We start from the raw sequence: 27,447 nt of genomic DNA on the forward strand, positions 1-27,447 counted from the left end.
CTGATGGAAAAGAGGAGATGCATGTGATCATCAATATGAGTTTGCTTGATATGAGTAATATGACCACTACAGTTGTGCTTAGCATACATATAGTGATAGGAGCCAATCATTATCATTGACCGCTTTAAGATGATTTAGCCAAACGAGAATGCATCTTCTAAACTTCAAATGGGAGGCAGGTAGGCTAACATCATAGAGACATATTAATTGTAATATTTATACAGTTATAATATATCCAAATGCTGTCCAAAAGCAAATAAAATCACCTCAATTACAACAAAAATATTAACATAAATGTGTGTGAACAGCAACAGCGGCAGTAGTATTTACCATGAGGCATGTTCCTGTCTGAGTTGAGGCCATTTTACACGAACGGGGGATGACCTTCCCTGAAATCAGCGACTGAAGCTTCTGGAGCTGCTGTAGGAGAGACCTGGAGACAGGAACAGAGGCAGGGATTAAAGAACAAGAAGGGCAGTAGTCATTATTTAGTGTACAGAGAAGACTTTGACTCTCACAGGTTGTGGCCTCAGAGCGTTTGGGAATTTCAATCTCTATAATATGTATATGGCTGCACCCACAACGTGCATGCATGGCTTCGATCTCCACCCAACCCACAACAAAGGTCTCACACACACAAACTCAGACGTACAGTTTGTTTCAGCCGAAAGATGCACGGCTCTCATTATCGGGTTTATTCTACATCAAAGAGAACTCTAACCACCTGATTTACTTTTGTTTTCCGTGTCCAACAAAACAAGCAGAGAGCAAAGCTAAGATGAATAGAGTGCATGAATAAAACCACTAGAAAACAGCACATTAGTGGGATCTGGGGAGCAGGGCTCTGATGGTATGAGCTGTCTGTGGCTGTGAGGACACACTCTGACCACTAAGTGGAGACAGAGATCAAGTTTCTGACACACAAACACACACACGCGCGCAATGCAAACCAGAAAGTCAGTTAAACGTTTAAAAAGTCAGACGCTTAGTCATCTGTTGCTGCTTTTATAGTTTCAAATTTCCATGCTGAAATCGATGACAGGCCCCAGAATAGAGCAGGGAAACGCGACCTGTCAGCTGTAGTAAACTCGTGTAGGAATGATGCTGACCTGCATCACTCGCACGAGTCTTTGATGTAAAACCTCAAGTTATTGCAGTTTAAAATACACGGCAGTGAGCGAGTAAACGTGTGTGAAAAAAGCAACAAGGACAATGGAAACGATTGTCAGGTAATTAAAATTCAGTGCTGGAAGCTAAGCTAAACGAAACATATCCTAAACGTTTGTCTGATGTGGATATGCAGACGCTAATCCAAATCCAACCCCGAGTGTGAGTTACACAACTAACAAACCGGTAGTCCTAACCAAGTCCTGCGTGGATCCGACTAGACGGAAAGAAAACAGCACAGGGGAACAAAATGACCACTAATAACTGCATCTGGGACACTTTTAGGAACTGGGAGCTTAAATTTAGTGCGTTTGTTTAAAGCCTTTTTTTAAACTCACATTTACTCTTATGAGAGTGAACGGGGCTGCGTGTTGACTCACGTTTCCCAGTTTGCGCCAATTCATTGTTCCTCCCTGCAGTGGTTTAACATATTCATCGATGTGCATGTGTGTGTGTGTGTGGCTGGAAGGGAGGGGGCTGCCTTCCATGATGAAAGCTGCTGTTAACTCGCCACTTTAATGACAGGCTGAGTGTGCCACAGTCAGACAGACAGACAGACTCTCCTACCCCCTCCTCCTCAGCCATCCAACCCTCCACACCCACCCACCCTTCTAACCACCCACTCCAGGATAATAGCAGATTGGTTTCATATTGTTATAATAACAGAGGAGACAGCGGCACCTCGGTGAGTCTACGCTTTGCTTATAGAGCACAGATAAATTTCACTTCAGACCCCTTTAATTCTCTCACGCTGCATAGATATTAAAATCCCGTAAAGGTTTTACCCACAGAGCGCGTGTGAGTGTGTGTGTGTGTGTGCATACGCTTGTGTATAAGCTACAGTCCTGTTTGTAGTTTTGCATCTTCATTCTCTCTGGGTGAAAAATGAGAACCATCTTCGTAAGGCCTTCTGCAGCAGTTTACCAGGCTGCATTCTTTGCACACTTGCTGCTCTCAGTGATCGCAATCCAAACATCATTACATGAATGGTGGGTTTGTATTACTGGTGTGTGGAGCCAGCATAAAACAGCTTCAGTCTGTTCAAAGCTGGAAGATAAAGTAAAGTATGCTGGCACACGTGTGCGTGCATGTGAGTGAAAACCTCACCTGTTGGCTGTCTCCAGGTGTTCTACTTTTCTCCACAGGTCGCTGTTTTCTGACGTGTAATTCTCCACCCTGATACACACACAGTCAGAGATACACACATTGTTTTTATTGTCTTATCCCTGCATATGTTGCTCTAATGAAAAACAGCGTTATCCCCAAAGGCTGGAGTATCATGAACGGTACATTTTGACCACTAATCCACAACATTTTGACCGGTAATTATCTGTTATTGTTGAGGAGGCACAAAAACTAAAATCTTCTGCCAAGTGAAAAACTTCTTTTTCTTCTCTAGACTGCTCCCTTTCAGGTCAGCTGCTTCCATTTAACCCTATCCCGACACACCAACCCCCTGCATGTCCTTCTACACTACATCCATGGATCCTAAAAGGTTAATTGTGTTCACCTGGACATAGTGTGTTCACTGGGAGAAATGTTTTGTCACTCATCCTAGTGACATCTTCAGTCTCAGCTGACTGAAGGTTTCTGCAACCTTTTAAACAGTACATGCACAATGAGTGAAACTAGCTCCACTGGAGGACAATGGAAGATGCAACCATGAATCTTCTATGTGGGTTTCCTCTTTTCCTCCTGCCTGGCATCTCTATCTTCAATATACTTTGAGCAATATAGCCACTATCCTGCCTCTGTTTATCCAGACCATCTCAGCTTGGCCTCTGTAGGTGGTTGAAGGTTGTAGTAGGAAGAGTGACTGTGGATCATCAAGTGACAAACTTCATAGCTGACAAATGAAGGCAATGCACAAGTGCCAAAAGCTGCAGTTCCCCTACTAGCCATGGCTGTTGAGCTCCTGAGCTTCCCTTCATTGCTCATTTTAGTGACTGAACTCTTGGTAATCTGATAAATTTGGCTCTCCATCCTTGGATCCAAATATGCCCCAATTAAAGCAATGGGCAGTCATCTTTTAGGTACAGTCTGTAGCTACGACATGATTTAACCTAGCCTAATCAGCTAACCTGACTTAAAAGGAGGTGAACAGCCGATTGCTGATTCATACCAGCTTTTCTAAGTTACTGCGCTAACAGCTGGATCTTTGAAAAAACTACATGATGCAAAACATGAAGGTCCTAATTCAGAACTATGAGGTCAATAAGTTTATCGTAACTGACAAAGCCTCTCAAATTCATTTAACCAGCTCATCATTTCACAAGAAAAGAATCCTTTGCTCGGCTCAGATGTACTTTAACCACTCCGTGGGTCCCAGTAATGTCAACACCATTTTTTTTTAACTTTGCACAGTGTCAAACTAGCATCTTTGAGAACACAAATCTGTTACAAAGTTTAAGAAAAATGCCTCACTTGCAAGAGTTTCTCCCTACCCCGTTTTCCTCCTCTGTCTGTCTTCTACTAATCCTACTGATCTCCATTATCAGGGTAACGTCTCGCTAATCTCTCGCTTCCTTTAATCCTCCCGATGTCCCGCTGTGTGTTGCTTGGAATATAACTCATTCATGCACACTCCTTTGAGGAAAGCATCCCGCTGTTTTCTTTTTTAAAGGTTCGTCCAATAATCCCCTCCTCATGTCCGAAAAAAAAAAAATAGAAGGAGATGGATTTCTGTTTTTATGCACGTCCTCTTATGTCTCTGCTGCTTTGGTTGCTTTGATTCAGTTAAAAGAGGCTGCACTCTGACACACCTCTCTCCCCTCGCTCTAATGGGATTAATGGGGCATTTTGTATACCTGTACAAATCTTTGTTGGCACTTGTATTTGTCGCAGTGGAAGCTGTGTAAAAGAAAACCCATATTTTCAACTCTATTTCACTGCCACTGTCAGGAAAGTCAGTGAATCTGGCCCATGTGTTAAGCAGGTTATTGGAGTCCTGCCATAGCAAGGAATGGCTGGAATAATGGAAAGTAGAGAGGAGAGAAAAGCAGTCTCTGTTAAGTTTTGCTGTTCTTCAGTGAATCACAGTGGAGGAGACGAGTGCTGAAGAAATGCTTTGTGCGTTTTGCTTTTTTTAAATTTTCTATCAGACACAAAGATATATATATATATATATATATATATATAGATAGAGAGAGAGAGAGAGAGAGAGAGAGAGAGAGAGAGATAGAGATAGATATCTATCTATCTATCTATCTATCTATCTATCTATCTATCTATCTATCTATCTATCTATCTATCTATCTCTATATCTATATCTATATCTATATATCTCTGACCTCACAAGGACCTGCATTTGCCTCCCATTCACTGGCAGAGCTCTTGCGTCTGTTACTGCGCTCAGCTCCAAAGCAGTTAGGGAAACCTCTAAATGCGAAAAAAAAGAAATCTGGCTCTTGACTAAACTGCAACTACCAAGCTCACTTCAGTGTTTTCTCTTTGGGCCCCTGAATTTTTCTGGGGTTTTTTTCTTTGCCAGTCATGCATGCAATGACCAAAGACAAGATTTTGCATAAAGAGACATGTGGTGAGAGTCATCTTGGGAATAAAACCCTACAAAGCTCTTTAACACTCTCAAATACATTGTAAGGTGAAAGACGTGGAAGATTCTGGTTAGATGTTGCTCTAACTAACCGTTCAAAGGGAGCCTATTGTGCTTGTGCTAATTTTCTGTAATTTACACGATTCTAACATTTCAAATAATAAAACTTTTGGTTTCACATGGCTTTTTCTTTTCTCGGCTCTCTGCGATGTCATAGAGAGGGGATCACATACAGCTCTAGCCATGGCCACAGAAGCCTGGTGCATCTGGCGTTAAAACCTTCTGTTTACAAGGGGAAGCCAATGATTAGAAAGAGAAGGGGAAAGAGAAGTAAAAGGTCTTGTTTTACTCAAAGAGTGAATTGAGGTGCTGCACCAAGGGCTGGCTTAACATTACTAAGGATTATTCTTCCCCCAAAGGGAGGTAGAAGGTAATCGTATCCATTTGTTTGTCTGCCTGTCTGTTTGTTAGGAGTCTAGCGTGCACAGTTTTCACGTTATCATTTTCAAATTTTGTGTGATGGTGGATACCAAAAACAGCTTGAGCTGATTTAATTGTGGTAAAAATCGGGTCAAGGTCACACCATGTGAATCTCATTAAAAACTTTGTATTAGCCACAGCTTCTTATGGATCGTCTTCAAACTTCACAACAATAAACGAGGCCTTGGGGAATATGAGTACCTACTGTAGGTTAGCTAAGTGTTTGACCTTCATTGTTAGGGCTCAAGGTCAAATAAGAATACATTATATTAAAGAGGATGGAGAGAGCAGTTCAATACGACGCCCTGTGATTTCACAGTGACGCCTTAACAGGCTGACGTCATTTTGTAATAAAAACTTTGTAAAAATAAAAGTTTTAGTAAAGCCCTTGCCCTTCGAAGGAAGCTGCACTCTCTGAGTGCTCTTGTTTTGAACTGTGAATCATGCTAAGCCAGTCTAGGAGAGTCATGCACAGCTGCTGGGCTGGCATGACAACAGCAGTCAGCAGTTGAGTCGAGTCAGCAGTTTAAGGTGTGAAAGTCTTCTAAACAATGACAACAATGCTCTTAATATAATTTTAAGGAAACTACAATTCTTATTATTTTTTAAAGGCTTTGGAAAGCACAGACGACAGTTACGAATGTAAACCAAAAGAAATGTGCATGGAGCGGAAAGATAACATTTTTTCCAGCCTTACTTTTTCTCCAGACATTCCACATACTCTTTCTTCTTCCTCCGACTCTCCTGAGCTGAGATCTGGAGAAACGGGCACAAAACCAATCATTGCTCCACCACAAAACCACATTTCTAATTGGAGCAAAATTTTTGGTAAATGTGTTACTATTTCTGTTTGAAATAGTAACACAAGGCAGTCCAAGATTCTGGGAATAGCTCACGTTTTTGTTTTTTTGGTTAATTAAATGTTCAGTTCAGCCGTGCACACTAACAGAAGACAAAAAGGTGCAGTGCCTGCTTACCTTATTTTTGATCTTTCGTCTGACTCTCTTCAGTGCCTTCTCTTCACTCTTCGTGAGAGGAAGTTTGTTAGGTACCGGGTAACCCTCCGCAACCAGGGTCCTCTTCTCTTCTTCTGTCAGCATGAGGGGTCCCGAACCCTGCAGTTTCTGCACAGTGAAACAAGCACTTCATCAGCGCATAATGCTAATAAGCTCTCATAATTCAGTCTCTTATTTATGTCGGTCTGCTTTTAATTTGCATGTTGACAGCGAGCACACCAAAATCTCACATCTCTCTTACATTGCATTACACCCGAGAACAACACTGTTGGAGTTTGTGCGATGGTTTAGCTGTTCACGTGTTTCATTAATAAAAATGAAAAAAAGAAAAAAGAAAAATGTTGCTGACACTGAACAATTGTGAGTAAAAGAGATTGGGTCACGATGGCCTCAGTGCAAATGTGATTCATTTATTCTAAGAAAAGCTGCTGAATCAGACAAACAACGTCCAGACGGACGGATTTTCTGACTTTCTGTTCTTTCAGCAAATTATGGGATGTATTTAACCCCAAATTAAGCTGATTTACAGATCAAAAATCCCAACTCTACAGTGTCTGCTTTCACAACAGAAGGGCAGCCTATGAAACTCACAGCGCTATATAAGGACACAGTCATTTGAACATTTCTTATAGCAAACACCAAACCACTGACACATTAAATCCCCCACATGCGCTGCAGAACGGGCACGGAGAGGGAAAAAAACAACAGAGGGCACAGAGGGTAGGGGCTCTTTAACTCACATGCGGCGCGGTGAGGAGGGGCGAAGAGGAGATGGCCGAAGAAGATGAGGATGAGGACGAGGCGCGACCTCCTGGCCTCTGTTGTGGTTGAGGGGAAGACGGCGGCAGAGGGAGGTGTGGGGAGGAGGGGGGCAGTGAGCCATCACTGTCGCCGTGGTTACTGCTGGGAGGGGTGGGCGGCAGCTGGAGAGCATCATCTAAAAAGGAGCGCAGCACGTGAAAGGAATCAGTGCTTCTACTTTAAACAAATGACCACTGAAGATATTCATAGCTAATGTAAGTCCATTCTCCCAGACCCCAAATATTATACTGCTGTGATTATTGTGGCATATGCAGAGACAGCTCGGCGAGTATTTTTGCCCTGATTATGGTCTGCAAGGTAGTAGTGCCTCTAACGCTGGGGTGGTTAAGCCCTCATCATATTTAAAGTGAAGGCTTTTGTTCCAACAGATGTTTGAGGTAATTTATTTTGTAATACTTTAGGTGAAAATGTGCACTAACTAACTCATTCAGCTGCTCACTTCCTTCACAAGGGGTCACCACAATGGGTGGATCCACATATTTGATTTGGCACAGATTTTTTAGACCAGATGACCTTCCTGACTCAGCCCTCCCAGGGATTTGTGTCTCCTTTTGGTTTCAAACCAGGGATGTTAGGTAAATGTCTTAACCACTACACTAGGAAGCCACTTCTAACATTAAAATAATCTGAGTCAGACAAACCACTATAGCACTGTGAGTGTGTCTGTTACCGCTGGGCAGGCTGAGGTACTGTCCAATCTCTCTGGGTTCATCTTTTATAGCAATGAGCTTCATATCCTCTTGACTGCACTCCTGTAGAAACAACAAACGTACCTGACATCAAAAACACCACTCATTTTATTTTTTTAAATGTTTCATCACTGAGGCAAAGGACAGATGGATGCTAACCGTGTGTTTCCATGGTGAGCCTCTGTGTGGAGGGGCAGGGCTTAATATGAGAGGCGGGGCTTCCAAAGGCTGAGGATCTAACCTTTGGCCAACATCAGGCTCCTCCTGCTTCACCAAGATAGCTGACAGGTCCTGGCTGAAGCTCCACTCAAACTCTACAGAAAAGACACCACAGACACAGGCAGGGTCACAAGGGGCTGGAGTCTATCCCATTTATCACATGGTGAGAGGTAGAATACACCCGGGACAGACTGCCAATCTGTCGCAGGCGAACACATAGTGACAGGCAACCATTAACACCTACGGCCAATACTGAATCACCAACTAACCTAAACCCAAGGCATCTCTTTGGACTGTGGGAGGAAGCCAGAGTACCTGGAGAGAATATTTCACACAGAAAGGCCGTCTTCCTGTGAAAGAACGATGCTAACCACCACACGATCATGCTCCCCTAAAGTCATCCTCAGCTTTCTTATACTGAAGTATTTAATCTGAACCAAATGGTTTGATGTGTGAGAACAACAAAAACACAAAGAAAAAGCTAAAGCAGAGCAAAAAACTGCAGAAATACCTGCAGATGTTTTCCATGTGTCACAAGGGGAAGGGGGGGAACGGGCAATCACATTGTTTTGATGTCATAGCAGTGCAACATGGGAACACCGTCCCATCTACACAAACCCTGGCAAACCCTAACCCTAACCCCCATGACTCCAATACAACCATATACATACAACCACGATTGTACCCCGACTATATGGCCCTGACTTTTGCATTCACAATTAAAGGCCACAGTGTTATTGTGTATTGGAACAGACAATCCCAACTTAAGGTTCAATCGCTAACTCCTTCTTTCAACTATCAAATGAAATACCAGTGGCAATAATGAAAAACCACCAGCAACAACAAAAAGTCTCAAGAATTCAAGAAGAGTGTTCCTATTCTTTAGAAAAGAAGGTTCTAGTTAACTGAGAAACTTGAGCAAAGTTGACCTTATTTCTCTTCAGGGAGGCTTTGCTGTAGGTCTTCCAACGGGAAGTAATTGACAGCTTCCAAATCACACTTTGAAGGAGCTCAAAATATCTGAGCTCTTCCTGACAAGGCTGGACAATGTCGTTCTGGCAACTGCGGTGCATAATTTCCCTCCAGCTGGTGTATATACCCTGAAATAAAAGATGGGCTGAACCAGCAACTCGCCCTCATTATGCTTCCTGGGAAGAGAAACAGTCGCCGCCTTTAAACACTGAAAATATGCATAATCGAGTGACCCGGCAATGAGGCGAGAGTGCAATTTCAAAGGAGGGTTCACCTAAACACGATGTGGGTATATTTCTAGAGGAGCACAGGTAAATCGTTGTTTAGTCTGCTTTGAAATCCAGAAAGTATTTTTAGGAAGTTTTAGTGTGTCTGCAGAGATGCCAGTGCATCCAACCTCCTGAAACGACCTGAGGCAAGACAAAGCTGACAAGGCCTGACTAACATCGTGCTGCTTGTTAGTGACTGATGACAGCTAATGAGGAACTTCTTTCTTTCCACTCTGACAAGCCTCATATCTTTGCTGGACTGTTTCTTTTGTCTAAAACTTCTTAAACAGTGGCATGAAAGCAGCATTCAAACCTCTGAGACTGTTTTAACTAAACACTGAAGATTTTGAGTGATCTTAAGAAAAGGGGCTTGACAAGACTGTCTTCAGACGACAAGAAAAAATTCACTGGAAGCTTTGTTAGATACTGCCATGACTCATGAGGGGTGCTGAGTCAGAAGGATCCTGGGAAGAGAAGAACGACGAGTGGAAAGGATAAATAGATAAACAGCTGTAACCTCATCGACCTGTTCCTCACGTTTGCACCCCCGGGACCAGATTTCACATTCTTACCAGTACCTGAAGCAAGACGATCTAAAATAGACGTTGACTTTTATTTTTTTAAAGCCTTTTCTAAGCACAAGTTCTGCTAACTCCCACACAGCACAGTAGCCCTCTGGAGATATTTTGTCCCTGAAAGAGGGTCGGAGGAAAATCCACAAGAAAGTGTCGTGTCTCCTGAAGCCTGTCTCACAAAACAAAATGACCAAGTTAGCTGGATAACTGCACAGAACAAAACCTCAAACAGCTGTTTTGTTTGGTTACAGATTTGGTTGGTTCCAGATTTTCCAAGCTGCTCTATCCAACTAACAAGATTCCTGTTTGCGAGTCAGAATCCAGATGCTCCAATCAACAGTGTCATCTAATCCATAGATACATTACTCGGTGGTCTATTTCTTGCAACTCAACTCTGACCTTTCCAAATAGGTGGCTTTAAAGTAGCGTTCCACCAATTTTGCACATGGAGTTCAGTTTACTCTGCATTAGAGGCAATTGTGCCAGATTCATCTCAGAAGTGTGTGTGTGTGTGTGTGTGTGTGTGTGTGTGTGGGCAAACGTTTAAATGGAAAACATTGAGGTGGTATTGAGGTCGTCAATTGAATGTTTAGATTGAAAAAAAAAAAATGGAGCCACTCAATCAATCCACTGTCTTCTGTTTCTCTCATTCACAATTGTATGGCAAGTTGGCAGCTAACACAGGGTGAGAGGCGAGGTACACGCCCGACAGATGGCCGATCTGATGCTAACACAGAGAGACAAACAACCATCGCACTCACATTAACACCTATGGGCAATTTAGAATCACCAGTTAACCTAACCCCACTAAGTGCATGTCTTTGAACTGTGGGAGGAAGCCGAGTACCTGGAGAGAACCCACACAGTCACTGGAAGAATGCCAACTACACATGCCAAATGCCACACCTCAGCTTATGAAGGAGAGAAAGAAAGAAAGAAAGAAAGAAAGAAAGAAAGAAAGAAAGAAAGAAAGAAAGAAAGAAAGAAAGAAAAGTTTTGTCGCCTTTTATTTCACCTAATGTCTCAGAATGGATGCATTGGTGACAGCAACCTCCTGGCCTCCCTAGTTCTCAGGAGGCTGATCAGTGCTTAGGAAGTATTTCTTAGCCTTAGAAGACAGGTCCTAGTTGTGGCTTCTTCCCTTATCTTCACCTCTGCACCTGCCCGCACCATCTTGTGCCTCTTTAACTTTGTCTCCAAACTGCTCAAACCTGAACTGTCCCTCTAATGTACCTATTTCTGAATCTACTCCTAAGAGTGAGTGAAGGTCTAAAAGTTAAAGTCTAAAAGGCTCCGCGAGCTTTCAAATGGAAATTTTCAATACAACTGTCCTGTTTATTTGAACAGCGCTTATAACCCTGGGACATACGAGTATGTCTAACCAGAATTAAAGGGTCAGCTGCACATGCTTTGAATTAAGGCCCTTTAAAGGTGAGCTGCTCCACGGGGCATAATTAGGCAAAAGTCACGCATTAAAAGTTTTCTTCCTACAACGTTAAAAGCGAAACCACGACACAACTTTTAAAGAGTTAACTGCGGGCAGACAGGGAGGAGTGAGGATGTTTCATTATGTCAGCACTGACACACGAACGCCACGCCAGTGACTTTGATGTTTGTCGCATCAAACACGCATCCTAAAGGCTCCCCTGGTGCATTGAAAGAGGGCTTTTGCTTTTTCGTGCGTGCGTCTGTGTGTGTGAACGTCACGTTAATCACATCCTGGTTTCCTAGCAACATTGTGCTGGTAAAAAACGGACTGAAGTTTACAAGCCGTGAGTGTGTGCGTGATTGGTGAGAGCAAAGAGGGGGGACGGAGGTGTATTCCCAATCAGACAGCTGCTTGCGTGCTTTTGTGTCTGTATCCTGTCCATCACTACAGCAGAGAGAGAATAAATCACATGGCTGCTGACTTTGGGCGTGTGGGTAACGCCCAAAGTCAGCAGCCATGTGAGGAATAAACACCTCAGGGCAGTGAAAAACAATGATAAGAAGCATTATGAGCTACAATATATCTAAATCTACTTGCTGCTGATTATTTGAACCCAATAGTTCAATCACAGTGGGCACAAACATGGATAGCCATTTGCTTCTGAAATCACAAGGGTCTCTCAACCCTATAAAAATCTGCCTTTTAGCCTATACTTGACTGAATGTTCAAAGCGATGCAGGCAATAGAGGGACGAATTATTGCCATCAATGGACTGTGCATTATCTGAGTTTGTACATCAGTAGGTAGTACATGAGCGTAGAAAATTGGGCTTAATAAGTCCAACCGCAGCACTTCCCCCTTGAGCTGGAAGAGCTTAAGTCCAAGGCTGCAGCTAACAATCGCTGCGCTTTTATTCCTAATTTATTCAATTATTCTACACAAAAAAGGTCCTTAGGTCTGCGAATTGATGAAAAACATCCCTGTTATTACTTCCTGAAGGTTGAGGTGACATCTCAAAATATCTTGTTTTGTCCCATCAACAGGCCCCCAACTCCTCAAAAGTCAGAAAAAAACAGTTAAAAGCAGGAAATCCAAACATTTTTTGGTTTTTATCTGACTGCAGTGAAGCAAAAAGCAAATGCCTAATCAGTTAATCGCATTTTTCCACGCCACGGCATCACTGTAATAGACGTCTCTTTAGCAAGCGTAACTGCCATAGAAGTGATGATAATGATAATGTAGCTGGATAAAAACCTCCACTGGCAGTGCGAGGACCCCACCCCAAACAGCTCATTAGTCCCACTTCAGTATTTTTTTCCATGCTGCCCCGACTCCTGCATGATCTCACACTCATTACGGCTCAGCTACCTGTGAAAAATATCATTCGCCGCTAATGTTGCTGATTAGCAACGTGAGCCTGAAATGTTTTAGGAAATCAACGAGCGCACAAAAGGCATCAGGAGGAAGACAGGAATCCAGTTTTGGGGGTGGATCCGACATTTACCTATGCCACACATCCTGCCTATCAGAAAGAGTCCTCTCCTTAATGAGGCCAGTCCTGCTGCTCGCCTGAGTCTCGTTAAGCCTCCTGCCCTCGTTAAGTCCTCTAACACTGTTTTTTTTAATGAATACCAGAAGCTCTTAGCTGTTAGCCAATGCATAAGAAAATGGTCCTGAACACGGAGAGGCCACTGTGATATTTCCACTGATATCACAGTGACACACTTGTCTAAATGTAAATGTAAGGTTTAGGACAAGTAAAACCAATTGTTTCACTCTCCACGTTTTGGAATTTCGTTGAATGTTGTTAATTAAAAAAAAGAAAGAAAGCTTTAAAGGTCTTCCTGTGTGGGTAAATTGCTGTAAGCTCAGGTAAGAAATCCGGCGTTAATGACCAAATGGCTCCTGGCAGTCACCACGGGGGGTTAATGGAGGCGAGGTGGTTGCTGTGTTTGATCTCAGCGGGGCAGCAGTAGCATTAAAACATTCAATGGATCAGCGCAAAAAGGAGCTGCAGTAAAACACGCAGCTTCTCTTTAATCGAATAAGAGGCACAACAACAACAACAAAGACCACACGCTGAGAGGAAGAAAGAAAGTTTAAAATGACCACAGACAATCTGTACGCTGTTGTGTTCTGCTGGAAGCAGTGTGAGTCCTGCAGTAACAACAAAGCAAGGCAGCCAAGTGACCCTTGAAGACCTCCAGAAACCACCAAACCACATTTGATCACTACTGATTTTAAGCAGCAGAGCCTTCAACTTTCAGGCCCCTCTTCTATGGAACCAACTCCCAGTTTAGATTCAGGAGACAGACACCGTCTCTACTTTTAAGATTAGGCTTAAAACTTTCCTTTTTGACAAAGCTTGTAGTTAGGGCTGGATCAGGTGACCCTGAATCCTCCCTTATTGATGTTCCAATAGCCCTAAGCTGCTGGAGACCTCCCATGATGCATTGAGTGGTTCTTCTTCACTCACCTCTTTTAACTCTCTCTGTGTTTATAAGTTAATCATTAGTTATTATTAATCTCTGCCTCTCTGTCCACCACAGCCATTCAGATAAACAATTAAATGACAGAAAAAATGATTTTTTTTCACCGTGGGCTACATAAATTTTGAATTTTTACACTGTGTTCACAGTGCAATAAATAAATAAATAAAACAGGACATTTTTGTGAATTAACAGTCTGGGCAGTCAGCTGCCAAAACTTTGGCTGTAATTTTACACATTTATTTCTTACAGTTTAAGCCCAAACAGTCGTGCTGACAGATTTCTTTTGTTTACTACAGCAACATTTCTTTATCACAAAAACTAAAAATGTGCTGGTGAAATCGCACTTCTGTTTCTTACATTGAGATAACTGGGAGATTAAATTGAAGTTAAACTTCTTTACACTAATAGAGAGGGCAGTTTCCCCAGTGTGCCTCACCTAAAATCAAAGTGGGCCGTGATGTAAAATGAGTTTGAGGTGACTGCTGTTGCAATTTGGTGCTATATAAATAAAATAGGATTGAACTGACTTGATTTGTTGGGAACCGCCCAAATAGGAGGACATCATAATCTTTTATTGTTACAGTGATACATTGCTGTTGTAGACTGAGGCTAAGTAAGCACTAACTGATTTCTTGATTTCCATATAAACCGTAATGACCTTCCATCTATTGTGTGCTGTGTTCACTGTATGTGATGGGTACTTTAAGACAAAAGTGGCCTGGATGCAGTTCATCAGGCTAATATCTGATCTCACTTTTATCAACCACTGTGCAATTCAAGCAATGCAACATGGGTGATACTTGCTGGGGCAATAGGGGCAACTTTTTCTGGGTGTTTATCAGAACGCTTCTCGTATAAACAGCCCAGCAGTGGGTGTCAAATAAGTCTGATCTTGTCTGTGAGTGCTACATGATCCTTGCATCCACTGTTTTACCCATCATTGTAATTCTAATTGGACAGGACCTTCTTGTCCAACAAAGCACACTAAGATCCACAAATCCCTTCATTCAGAACTGACGTGCTTTCTGAAAGGTCAAAAACGTCTAACACCTCTTGGTGCTTAATTAACCTGACTCATCGTGACAAACAAGCAGCTGCTCTACTGCCGTGCTCTCGTTTGAAGCTGGAAAGGCCTGCAAGGATGTGCGCATCTTTGGCAAGGCTGCAAGGATTAGAGTTTGATTCTGGGAACTGAGATACTAGGATTTATGACCAAGACTTGCCGTCTCAGAAACATTTTAGCATGCACGCTAAATGGCCTGGAATCTCACAAGACATGTGCTGTGACCACATGTGCATTTTTTTTATTATTATTATCAAAGTCCCCTTCTCCAAACTGCATAAGCAATAACACACAGCAATGGAACTGTGCGCAGAAGTCCAACCCTGAAAAGTCATTCATGCAGCGATACCGCAGAACTTCTCAGATGCAGCAGTCTTGTCAAAACACTGCTACATGCCAATATGACAGCTAATAGTCCAGGAGTGCCACAACTTATCTGTCATTGTGAAAAGTGTCAAATCTAGAAGTGAAAATTGAGCATTCAACAAGTGGCCTAATCTGACATGCAGCTCTTTATTCAACAGGCACAGCACTGTGCATAAAACAGAGCCTAATATAGTAGCTAATGCTAAAAAAAAACTTCTTAAAAGCTTCTTAAACCGCTGAGACAACATGTACAACCAGCTGCATGCAAGACAGTTTTCTTTCACCGCCGCTGCACACAGTAAAACCCCTTTTGGTCATCCTCTCCAGTATAACCACGTTAAGGTTAAAAGGAAATGCTGGAAAACAGGGACTAAATCCGTTTTATGATTATTTATAACACATTGCTGGGTTTGCCATTTGCTTGCCAGAGACGCTTTGGAGAACTTTTTAACATTCATGCAAAAGCAGAGAAGAAGACAAGATGTTGTCGTCCTAAAAGAAAAGCAAAGCAACATTAACATAGTCTTGCAGCGTCTTATTTTTGTGCCAGTGTACAAGCGGAAAAGGCATGTTAGGGCACAGTTGGTTAAGCGATATTGTACCATTTCCCTTTAAAACTTTCGAACGCTGCCTCTAGAGTGAAATATTAAGGCACCATGCAGCAGATGCGGGTTGTAAAATGCATGCATGCACATGTCCAATAACAAATGCATACAACGTGGGTTTGTCAATGTGTGTGTGTGTGCACCATATGTGAACTGATAGTGCTCCAACTGCACAGTGAAGAAATAAAGAAAAGAATATCCACAAAGTACCATGAAATCACAACTAAGCAATTTTTTTAATTGTGCAATATCAAATATTTAATGCTGTATTTCTTTTCCATTTTCCTGTTTGGGTTTGAATCACTGTGCAGATATTCATATTTTGTTTGAAGTTTGGACCGACCGGAGTGACTGTCACTGTAAACTGATTTATTCAGCCTGATATGACTTCATCCTTTGTCCCTCTCTCTTTCTCTCTCTCAGGAGCAAAGTATTATCTGTCCATCAAGGATTGTGCTTTTTTTTTTCAAGAAATTGTGGCATTTTGGCAATGCAGATAATTTGATATTTATACGAATGAAGTGGATTTTATTGGATTACAGGAGACAGAGAAGCAAAAGAAGATAAACAGGCATCAGAGAGACAGAGAAAAGGAGAGAGAACGAGAGAGATAACCTGACAGAAGAGAGAGAGAGAGAGTTTCCGCTGGCTCCGGCTAAAGCTGCAGATTTAAAACCATACGCTTGTCATAGTGTTGTGTGCGTCTGTGTGTGTGTGTGCGTGTGTCTGTGTGTGTGTGTGTCTGTGTGTGTTAGGTGGGCAGGGCTTAGCTGGAGGAAAGCTGCTCATACTGGGTTCATACAGCAGGATCCCCGGGACAAACGGAGAACAGACAGCACCCAGACAGACGGCGCGAGAGCGAGACAGGTAGAGACGCAGACAGGGAGGGTAGGGATAATGAGGAAGATGAGTCAGGAATAGACAGAGGAAGGTGAAGAAAGCAGGACTCAGAATATGCAACATTTCTCCTCAACTTGCACACAAAGTGCAAGTGGATCGTTAAGCCATTGATTATATATGACAGGATTGAGCCAATCGAAGTGCACGACAGTTGACAGGCAGCAGAGAGGGTCAGGCTGCCTGCTATGTGTTATATCAGGCAGAAACCTGAGCCAACCAGATAACCAGGGGACAGCCAGCGTGATAAAGAGCCAGACTAAACATCAGCAGGAGAGCTTTGCTTGGCTCTGAGCGGTTTAAAAAGAAGCCAAGGCTAAGAAATAATGAAAAGATCAAACTTACCAGAGTCTTGGTCCATTTTGACTGACAGGGCTGGGCTCTGGGGGGCTGAGTCTTCACTCAAGGAGTAGCTGTGCTCTGCTTGAATATCTGTGAGATTAACAAGGCCGTCTCACAAGGATGGAAAATGTAGCAGTGCAAGCTCTGTGTGTGCATATTTGAGAGCTTTCTCATCTTCTGAGTCAATTGTTTTCAGTTCCAATTTTTAAAAAGATTTCAGTCACACTCTCTGTCATGTAAATACAGAGTTATAACATGACAGCACGATTACAGAAGGAAGCCACAAAGCCAGTTCAGTGCCCGACACCTCATGAATGAGCGGTGTCACTGCAGTGCTCTTCCGGTCTCTTGGCTGCATCAGTGATAGCTATTAAGACATATCTTGTCATTAAGGCCTTAATCGATGATGATCATGAGAGCACGGGTTCCTCATGAATGCTGCCCCTCAATATTCATGATTTTCTTTAATTAGACAGAAAAATCTGCTGGGAACTTCATGATGTCCAAGATTTAAGACTCTCACAATTACTCCCAGTGCTGTGCATAAGTCTCGAGCTACCTATCATTTCTTTATAGTTTGCTTCCAAGGAGCGATAGTTCTCCAAGGTCTTTCAACAATTTCCCTTTGGCTCCCTTTTGACCTATTATCAGTCCAGTCATGACTATTGTCACAGGAATGTTTTGTTTATTAAGCCATGTAACAACTCAAAGGATGAACCAGTGTTGATCCTACAAATAAAAAAAAATGTAGCAAAGAACCCATTTTAAATTGTATCTTTAGGCACTTTGTTGCTAGGAGACTGTCACAAAAACACATCATTTGTTCCCATTTCTTCATAGTTAAATCTATGAAGAATGTCAACAATAACACAGGATTAAAAAAGTATTGTTGCACCAACAAGCTGATTCCCAAAGAGGTATTAGCTGAAAATTTGCCATATCTCAACATGAAGTTGAGTGTATCCTTAAAATCTTGAGGAAATAATTGAGAACAAAAGAAGAAGAAGCAGACCTAAAAAAAATCACTTTGGATGAACAGTATCTGCAACTCATGTCCGTAGGAAACAGGAAAAATCCAGCAAAGACCTGACACAGGACCTGAGAGATGATACTGAACTTTTAGGTGATCAGCTATTGTTCAGCGAAGGCTCATTACAAATTGTCTCAGTGGAAGGATAACAAGGAAGTCATTCTTAAGAAAGAGAAATGAGGAGAAAAGGCTGACATATGCCAAATTACACAAGAACTGGACTGAAAATCAGTGGCAACAGGTCTGATGGAGTGATGAATTCAAATGTGGTTAGAATCATTGTCAGGATATGTGGAAGAGGTTATGAGAGAGGTACAACAGTGAGTGTCTACAGTCATCTGTAAAACACGGTGGAGGCCCTATCATGGTTTGGGGCTGAATTTCAACCAGTGGTGCTGGAGTTCCTGCCGAAACTGATGCAATTATGACCACAGAAATGCACCATCAGATTGTGATTCAAAATGCAATACCATCTGAAAAGCAACTAATCAGGAACAGCTTCATTGTTCAGTATGACAATGATGCAAAACACACTATCAATGCAGTAAAAGCATACAGTACCAGTCATGGATTGACCTCCCCAGAGCTCAGGCCTCAACATTACTGAAACTGTGTGGGAACATCTTGACAGAGGACAGAGGGAAAAGGCAGCCAACGTTCAAAGAAGAGGTTTGAATGTCCTTCAACAAGCCTTGAGAACTATTCCTGAAGACTACTTAAAGAAATTAAAGGAAAGCTGACTAAAAGAGTTCAGAATAAAGGTGGTCATGCCAAATAGTGACTACCAAACTCATTAGAATAAACTTTTCCAGAGTACTAAAAGTACTATTTTCTGGATAAATGTATACATTCATGATGCTATGTACATATCCACATGTAGTACATATACATATGTCCATACATAGTGAGAGTGCTGTTAAGACTTTAATGTAAAAGTGACTCAGGCGTTCTTGAGACATGATAATAACACAACATCCTGCTTTTTGTCCTTTCTTCTAATCATTCTAATGACTTTGTGACTATGGCAACGACTAACAGTGACACTCATTTGTCTCAAGTGATGAGCTGATGACAGCTTCCACAGGCTGTGAGCGCCTATTTTGCAATAACTTTGAGCTGATAAACAAGATCCAGTAACAAGTGAGTTTAATCTGTTCCGTTCCACAGGCAGGAGTTCTGGAAGTCAGACTTTGGCAACAAAAGCTGGCTCTCATATCATGAAATTTGAACTCTTGGGCACAGAAGGAGCCAGCGCTGATGTCAGAGAAGGCTTTTGATTCAACCCAAGTAATGAGACTGGGGACTTTTCTCCCCAAAGGTTGGCTAAAGCAATGATATGGTTGCCACAGTTGAGCTAGTTCTGACCTTTAGACAGGTTTGAACGGTGAACTTCTTACAGTGGCTTTTCCCATAACCACAGATGTGACTGGTTCCAACTTTCTAACTTGTGCCCAGCAATTCTGGCCCTGGCGCCAGTCATTTGGTGAAAATGCATGAAACTGGTTCTAGAGTAGGCACCAGGATTGGTGCTTCATTGGTGAAAAAGAGGTAAATGTACAGTTCTGGGCTGCCCTCAATGAACAAAGACCAACAAAAAAAGAACTGCGGTGCTCTCTTGAGTCGCGGCTCCAGACATCTGTTATTACTGCGCCAAAGAAGAGTACAAAGAATGGAAACACACAGCAAATGAATTGCAGCAACTGGCCTTAGCTTACAGTTCAATAGCTATTGTCATCATACCAGCATACGTAAGTCCAACCTGGTGCTGTACCCATGTGTATTCGATCCAAGGATCAATCAGTGCTCCTGGAATTACTGGTGATTACGGAAAACAAGTGAGAACTAAACAACTAAAAGGGATGATACGGAGCAAAAAAAGCCCAGCCATAAGGAGCTGTGTGTGGGTGGGTGTGACAGGTGGATTTGGATTATCTCTCATAATAAAACAAGAGGAGCTCACCTGGGCTGCTGTCCATGTCAATGTGTAAAAATGAAGGTCTTTCTGCCAGTAGGGGTCGCTCTAATACATGGTCGTCGAAGAAACTGTTAAATAATTCACTGCTGAAGTCGTCCATCTGGTCACCCGAGAAAGGCTGGAAAACATATACAGAAACAGACACAGACAAAGGAGTATTTAGCTGACATTACTTTATAAAACCACTCTGGTACAATGAACCTCATGCAATTCAACGTTCAATGAAAAGCACAAGGATAAAGACAAGGGAAGATGGGCTCAAGGTATGGCGCTCAAATGCTTTTCTTTCTCCAACCAACAGTGCAAATCTGAAAACATCCAGCTTTCAGTGATATAAAAAAGACAAAAGTGGCAACCTTAGATAAGCTGGGACAAGAAAATAGCTGGAAAATTACTTCATTTTCTGCAAATCGACTCATCAAATAATGGACCTATAGTTTCAGTTCTACGACAGACTTATCTCTCAGTGTCAGAAACAAGACAACATAGGCTGTGTTGATGACACGAAGAGTCAGTCAATGGGAAACAGCATTGACAGATTAATCCTCTAGTCTGGATGAATGAGTCACTGAGCAGAGAGAGACGGTGTTCTGGAAGCAAGGGACAGCACGGTGCTCTGATTTCACTGGTTTATGCACACATAAATACGCACACACACACACACACGATATGAGTCACCCTGGTCTTCAGAAAACATGGGAAAAGCTGAACCAAAGCCTATGCGCACATACACATGGGTTGGTTGGAAACCCATCAACACACTGCTTGGAGGCTCTTCAGACACAGTGACAGAAATAACTTGATTTAATTAGCAAGAAACACAAAAGTTGATTTACATGTTTTATTCCTGGAAATTAGCTTAAGCGAGGCTCCCAGAACTGCCAGAAGTGTCACAACAGATAAAATCAGTGCAGGAGCAACAATAAAGACATGATTGGGACAATAAATACAAGGCTTACCTCAATATTTCAAATACTAACAATGGATCATATGCACGGAGGGAAAGGGCTTGTAAGAACTGTAAGAAACCGACTGAGGGCTACCAATGGAGCTGACATAAACACTAAGTTTTAGAGCACATTTTAAATTTGATAGGTAAACATTACTTTCTAAGCGTTCCTGTTATGATTAGATTCCCGTGTCTGTCTATTATGGGGGAATTTTTTTCCCCCTGTGAATTAATACTATCAGATAGAGCTCACATGAGCAATTTACTTTTAACAGATTTAACCTCTTCAAAAGTATATCTGACTTTTATTAATTGGCTTTATTCAAATGTTGCTGAATGTATCCATCAAAAAACATTAAAAAAAAAAAACTCTGCAGAGCTCGCTTAATAACCATGACTGCATTTGAAAGTGGGGGTGGAAGTGTATTTGAATGTCTGTGAAGGTTCTCAGTCATCCAGGTCATCGTAGTCAAAGGAGCTTGCAAAGAAAAGCGTCTGGACTTCTTTAAGTTGCTTGAAGACGTTTCACCTCTCATCCGAGAAGCTTCTTCAGTTCTGAGCATTCCACGCTGCACTGTACAGCACTGCACTGTACAGCACTGTACAGCATACAACTGTATGCTGTACAGTGCAGCGAGGAATGCTCAGACCTCTACATTGGAGAGACCAAACAGCCACTTCACAAGCGCATGGCACAACACAGAAGAGCCACCTCCACAGGACAAGACTCAGCAGTCCATCTGCATCTTAACCCTTGTATGGTGTTCGGGTCTGTGAGACCCGTGTTCAGTTTTTTTCAAAAGAAAAATTAAACAATTAATTATTTTTTCACGTGTAAATGTGTTGTGTCTTTCCACTCACTCCACTTGATTATAACTGATTTATTTATAACATTTTATATAAAAGAAAAACGAGAAGCACATTAATTCATAAATGTGATCTAACAAAGGTAAAGGGAAAAAATTAACCATGTTTGCTGTTCATATGTCTTGTAATTGGGATGAAGTAAACATCTGTTGAGTAATTTAACATAAAATTGTTTGATAGTGTTAATTTGGAAAGCCAAAACTCTAGCGGGTCCACCAGACCCATGAACACTGGCTGAGTAACAAAAATACGAACACCACACAAGGGTTAAGGATAAAGGACACTCTTTCGAGGATGCCAATGTTCACATTTTGGACAGAGAGGACAGATGGTTTGAAAGAGGAGTGAAAGAAGTCATCTATGTCCACTGTGAGCGACCATCTTTGAACAGAGGCGGGGGTTTACGACACCAACTCTCTGCCATCTATAATCCAGTTTTGAGATCCCTTCCCAGACGCCTTAACGCCCACTCACATCCTGGGCCATCTGACCTCAGGAATTTGCATGATAAGGTGGGGCCAGGTTTCACAATGAACACACCCGAAACTCTGGCTGATTGGGACCCACACCCAGTTTCACACCTTGGCTCAGGCGATTAGAGGATCATCAGGGGGTCCTTTTGTCCCTCTGTGGGGGGTCACTCCCACTAGGTTTATATCTGGGACTCTCCACCATTTGACCTTAGAACTGAAGAAGCTTCTCGGATGAGAGGTGAAACGTCTTCAAGCAACTTAAAGAAGTCCAGACGCTTTTCTTTGCAAGCTCTTTTGACCAAGTGTATTTGAACTTCGGGGTATGTACTGATGAACGGACATCCTCCTTCAGGATTTTCTGGTAAAGCGCAGAATTCGTGGTTGCATCAATTACAGCAAGTCATCCGGAAGCAGCAAAGCAGCTGCAGACGATCACACTACCACCACCATGTTTAACTGTTGTTATGGTGTTCCTTTTATGAAATGCTGTGTTAGTTTTATGCAGACGTTACGGGACTCAAACCTTTCAAAAAGTCCAACTTTTGAATCATCAGAATAGTCTCTCAGACGATCAGGATTTTTTTCAAGATGAATCATGAACTTTGACCTTAACTGATGCAAGTGAGACCTGCAGTTCCTTAGATCTTGTTCTGGGTTCTTTTGTGAGCTTCTGGATGAGTCGTCGATGCACTCTTGAAGTCATTTTGTTAAGCAGTCATCTCCTGGGAAGGTTCACCACTGATCCAGGTATTCTCCATTTGTGGATAATGGCTGTCACTGTGGTTCACTGGAGTCCCAAAGCCATAGAAATTACTTTATAAGCCTTTTCAGAATGATAGATGTCAATAACTTTGTTTCTTATCTGTTTCTTTAGATCAAGCCTATTTCACTTTATCAGACATGTTGTATTTAAATGATTTCGTGACTCAAGAGGACTGGCAGCAATCAGGACGGAGTGTGACTGGTGACATTAAACTCAAGTTTCTAAGAAAAATGTGGTTAATAACTGTTAATTCATGATTTAACAATGAGGGAAGTTACTTTTTTCACAGGGGGACAGTTAGGTTTGGAAGTAGGGAGGAAGGTTCGGGATTTGGAGGTTCAGCAGACATGCAGCAGATGTACAGGTGCAAATGAAAATTTTAAAGATCTCTGCTACACTGAGGTGCTCCGGGTGGCCTTGACAGTAAGCCAGGAAATAGTCCTGCACACAACGGAAACTGTAATTATATGTATTTCTGTCCTATATCAACACATGCATCTTTTAAACCCACCTACGCATGTGTGAGTCATGGTCCGCTGGAGTAAAAAAAAAAAAGATAAAAGGAAGTCCATGAACCAGATCAATTTTTGTACCTGAACCTCAAGGCTCACTGAACCTCCAGGCAAAAAAGAAGTGTGTACATACGCAAGAACCCGAATGATATATAGCTCACGCTATGATATGAAAAGTTTAGTTGGTTCCAAATCAGCGTGCAAACAACAGCGCAGTTTGTCCAGGACGGTGGCTCCATCAAATAAAAAGCTTTCTGTTCCATATTCACATTCTCAATGTCGCTCTCTTTTAATCTTGTGTTTTGAATTCATCCATACTTTCACTTCCTTTACTACCTATCCACCTCTGGGTTTGCCCTATCCTAAGGCAAACGACTGGGTAAACCCTGGACAGGTTGCCAGAAAGGCAGACATGAACCCAGAACCTTCTAGCTACAGGGAGACAGTGCTAACCACTACATGACTGTGCTGCCTATTATAAACTCAGCAAACTCCTTCTGTTTATAGTCATGCAAATTCCAATAAAAACGCAGTCGCTGCTTAGTGCAGTTGAAGCCAAGACAGCATAAGCCAAGCCTCAGGTCAAAAACATCTATGAACAAGAAGTAAAGTCAAGGTTTCTGTAGCAGTGAACCTGCGGGGTCTTGGCCACCCGTCGTCCTCCCTGTGGCTTTTGTGCAGTTTTCCCGAGGTGCAAAGTCTTTCACTGCAGACCTCCTGCGGTAAAGGACTGTGTTTAGCAGGGCCTGGAGGTTGCTCTTTTGACATGGATGGTCCAAAACACCCTCTAGTGTGAACCTAACTCAGTGGTGAAATACAATGCAGAAGGTGCAGTCATCTCATCATTTTCCCTTTTGAATATAACTCATGTATACAGTAATCCAAAATGACCAGATATTAGCTCATATCTTAGTATCAGTCTAGCATACACTCAGTGATCCTCTTTCACATGTGCATACTCGCCCATTCATACACACATACAGGAATAGCATATGCATCGTGACAAGAGAAGCCCTGTTGCACTAAATGCCATCAAAATATCCGTTTAAGTAACCTCGACACTGCCCCTATAATACTGCTCCATTAGGGAATATAGGTCACATTTAAAACCACCCTATTCAAAAACAAATCGAGAAAAGTTTCCTAATTGCGGTCATAATGGGAGTGATGTAGAGAGAGGGACAGAGAAAAAGCAGAGAAAGGTCCATAATTGAAGCATTATGCATCTAAAATTAGTTCTAGTAGCTGCATTAGCTCAACAGTGCAGCCAATATGTGGTTTTCTCTTTATTCTGCTATACTGTGTTGGGTTTTACTTCATATTTGTCTACATTTGGCTTCAGTTTTGCATTCAGCTGGAAGAGCGACTCTATTTTTGGGAGGTTGGTTTGTTTTCCACTTGCTTACCTCCAACACACCTGGAGCCTTCGATGCAGCTCTCACCCAATACAAGCACAATCCTGTGTGAGGTTAATCTTTTGCTTATCCATCACCTGGCATTGGGTTGATGTATGCGCGGCCACGCTGACTTTTTTCCCCCCCTGCATCCTGCACATTCAAGTATTCTGGCTGATAAGCCTTTTTCCTCTTGTGGCTGGACATGTGCAGACTCCTTTCACTAGAAAAACAATGGGAAATCTGCAGTTTCAAGACTCGGCTAAGTTTCATCCTTCCAGGTAAACCTTAAAGGTAAAAAAAACCTGGAGGGTGAATTTCACGTGCAATGGAATATGCTGCAAGAGGGGTGTGGCGATGACAACTTAAGAAATCTTTCATTTTATGTTAATAAATGTTTTTCCAGTTTGTGTAGAGTGTAGATGTATACACCACAATACTGAGCCAAATGTAATAACTGAAATAATCAGATGCTGCCAAAAGTCCCTGCATCTCAACACAGCAGCAGCAGCAACAACCTCCTTTACAATCAACCATCCCTCACACCACCAGGTGAAGAGCTGCTGACACAAATAAGACTCTATGGAGAAAGCCAAGCTGTTGTTGTGGCAGCTACAGAGTTAACTTGTGGGCCACAAGTAAATTTATGCACGCAGATAAAGCAATGTTTTTGTGCCCCACCAATCCGTTTTCAGACTAAAGGTCAATATTCAGTTGACAATTTCTCTGAGCTAAATGCACCGATGCTAATCTGCATCACACCTGCACTACCTGACATTCAAATGGCAAACGCACCGGCAACATTTCCCATTCCTAGAACTGCCTTCTTTGCAATTAATTTATTATCGCAATGAACTGTTTTATCATCTGTACCGAGAACACCCTGTGTAGCGCAGCCACACTAGAAGAATACTTTTATTATTGGGGAGCTTAATAAACACAGAGTGTCTTCGGGTTCGATACTCGATCCTCAAAAATCTGCATCCGTGAATGGAGGAGCCGAAGTCTGAACCTGTTATTACCTGAAACGCTTCCCCTCTCTGCTGGGAAAAGATCCACTTTAGAGAAGAAAACAGTGTTAAAAAGCAGTTGACAAGTTTTATAGCTCATTTCAGGGCTGATGTGTCATTAGAGGGGACAAAGCTGAGAGATAAACCACACAAAGAGAACTGGGAAAGACAGAGGTATGGGGTAATTATAAATGTAGAGAGCAGCTCTGCTATGCCTGTAATTAACCGTGTGGAGTCTTAACACATCTCTCTCTTCTCTCTTTCATTCAGCTACCTCGCTGGTTCAGGTGAAGATGGCAGAAAAAAAATGGACTAAACTGCCTAGCCACTAGTCAGCGGTAGTAGAGTTCACAGGCAAGAAGAACCACCTCCTATATCTTTACGAGGACTGAAAGCACAGACTTGGATCACTGAGGCCAAAAACTGTATGTCATTATGGAGGGAATACAGCAGTGGAAAGTATCGTAAAAATCTTCAGAACAACATGTAAAAGGCCAAAGGAAAATACACTGAAAGAAAAATATCTTTATGAAGTCATGTAGCCTTGTAAACTGTCACTGACAATCATTTGGATTTGATCACAGGCTTCATATAAAAGTTGGATGTAGCCGCTGTGACGTCCCCCAGCGGTTTGTGGACTACTGTGTTGAGGCCTCCCATCAAGCATACTGGCTGTCACCATGAAATTTAGATGAAATGGTGGAGCGCTACGTTTCTGCTAACTTTAGTAAACTTGTTTAGCAAGGTGCAAGAGACACAGAGACTGATACCTGCTATTAATGTTGACAAAGGAGATTTACTTACTTTATAAAAGGAATGTTTTGAAAGCTTAAGCCCTTTAATTTACTAGATAATTGCATTCAAATTCACCAGCACCACAGTCTGTAGTCCTGTTCATTGATTCAAATTAGCGAAGCTACAGCTCACAACTGCAGCCACCTGTCAATCAAGTGGGCCACGCTACTCATTAAGTTAAATGCACAAGTCATATAGAGGTGGTGAGCTCACACTGGAGTGGTTCAAGTGATAATAATAACAACTGTACGGCATTAAAACATTCACAGCAGGTGGGATATCCGGTCTTTAAGTGATGGCCTGATGAAAGGATAGTTGCAGATTTCTGTCAGAATCTGCAGATTATGCAGTACAAATAAAATGTTAACGTTTCTCCAATGTTGTCTTCCCAGCAGTTTCACCGGATGGCCAGGAAGCGTTCACGATGTCTTATCGGGCGCTTCTCCGGCGCTGATAATTCAGCCGTCGACACGAAATATCATCATGTGGTGGCCTCGCTGGATCCGCTGTCCACCTGCTGTGTGATGACCCTCCTCCAGGATCCCCCCACCCAAAGGAAATACACCGCTCTCAAGGCGCTGCTGCTGTTGTGCTACTCCCTCTCAAATGCAGAGCTGCCCGAGAATCCCTCTCTCGTGCCTGGATGATGGTACCGCACTCAAGCTTATGGAGAGCACACCGTCCTTGCTAGGAACGGATGACGGCAGATTCCTCTTCACACGT

The 27,447-nt window shown here is 42.4% G+C and overlaps 1 protein-coding gene across 2 annotated transcripts in view; it reads right to left on the reverse strand.

The window, feature by feature from the left end:
* The window catches only part of creb3l1 (cAMP responsive element binding protein 3-like 1), a 41,735-nt gene that overhangs the window by 6,384 nt on the left and 7,904 nt on the right, over nt 1-27,447 (reverse strand). Inside the window, exons 2-10 of one of the 2 annotated variants that reach the window (XM_085266062.1) lie at nt 19,947-20,079; nt 16,960-17,046; nt 7,887-8,041; nt 7,709-7,790; nt 6,957-7,153; nt 6,178-6,324; nt 5,898-5,956; nt 2,275-2,343; nt 331-433 (exon numbers count right to left, since the gene is read on the reverse strand). In XM_085266062.1, coding sequence (XP_085122188.1) covers nt 331-433; nt 2,275-2,343; nt 5,898-5,956; nt 6,178-6,324; nt 6,957-7,153; nt 7,709-7,790; nt 7,887-8,041; nt 16,960-17,046; nt 19,947-20,079 — 1,032 coding nt within the window. The remainder of the gene's footprint in view (nt 1-330; nt 434-2,274; nt 2,344-5,897; nt 5,957-6,177; nt 6,325-6,956; nt 7,154-7,708; nt 7,791-7,886; nt 8,042-16,959; nt 17,047-19,946; nt 20,080-27,447) is intronic. The other variant, XM_085266063.1, reaches the window with a different exon arrangement.

This window comes from Mchenga conophoros, linkage group LG23, assembly GCF_057382185.1.
Source record: "Mchenga conophoros isolate Kocher_MC1m ecotype Shallow Benthic linkage group LG23, M_conophoros_male_GT1.1, whole genome shotgun sequence".
NCBI classification, from domain to species: Eukaryota; Metazoa; Chordata; class Actinopteri; order Cichliformes; family Cichlidae; genus Mchenga; species Mchenga conophoros.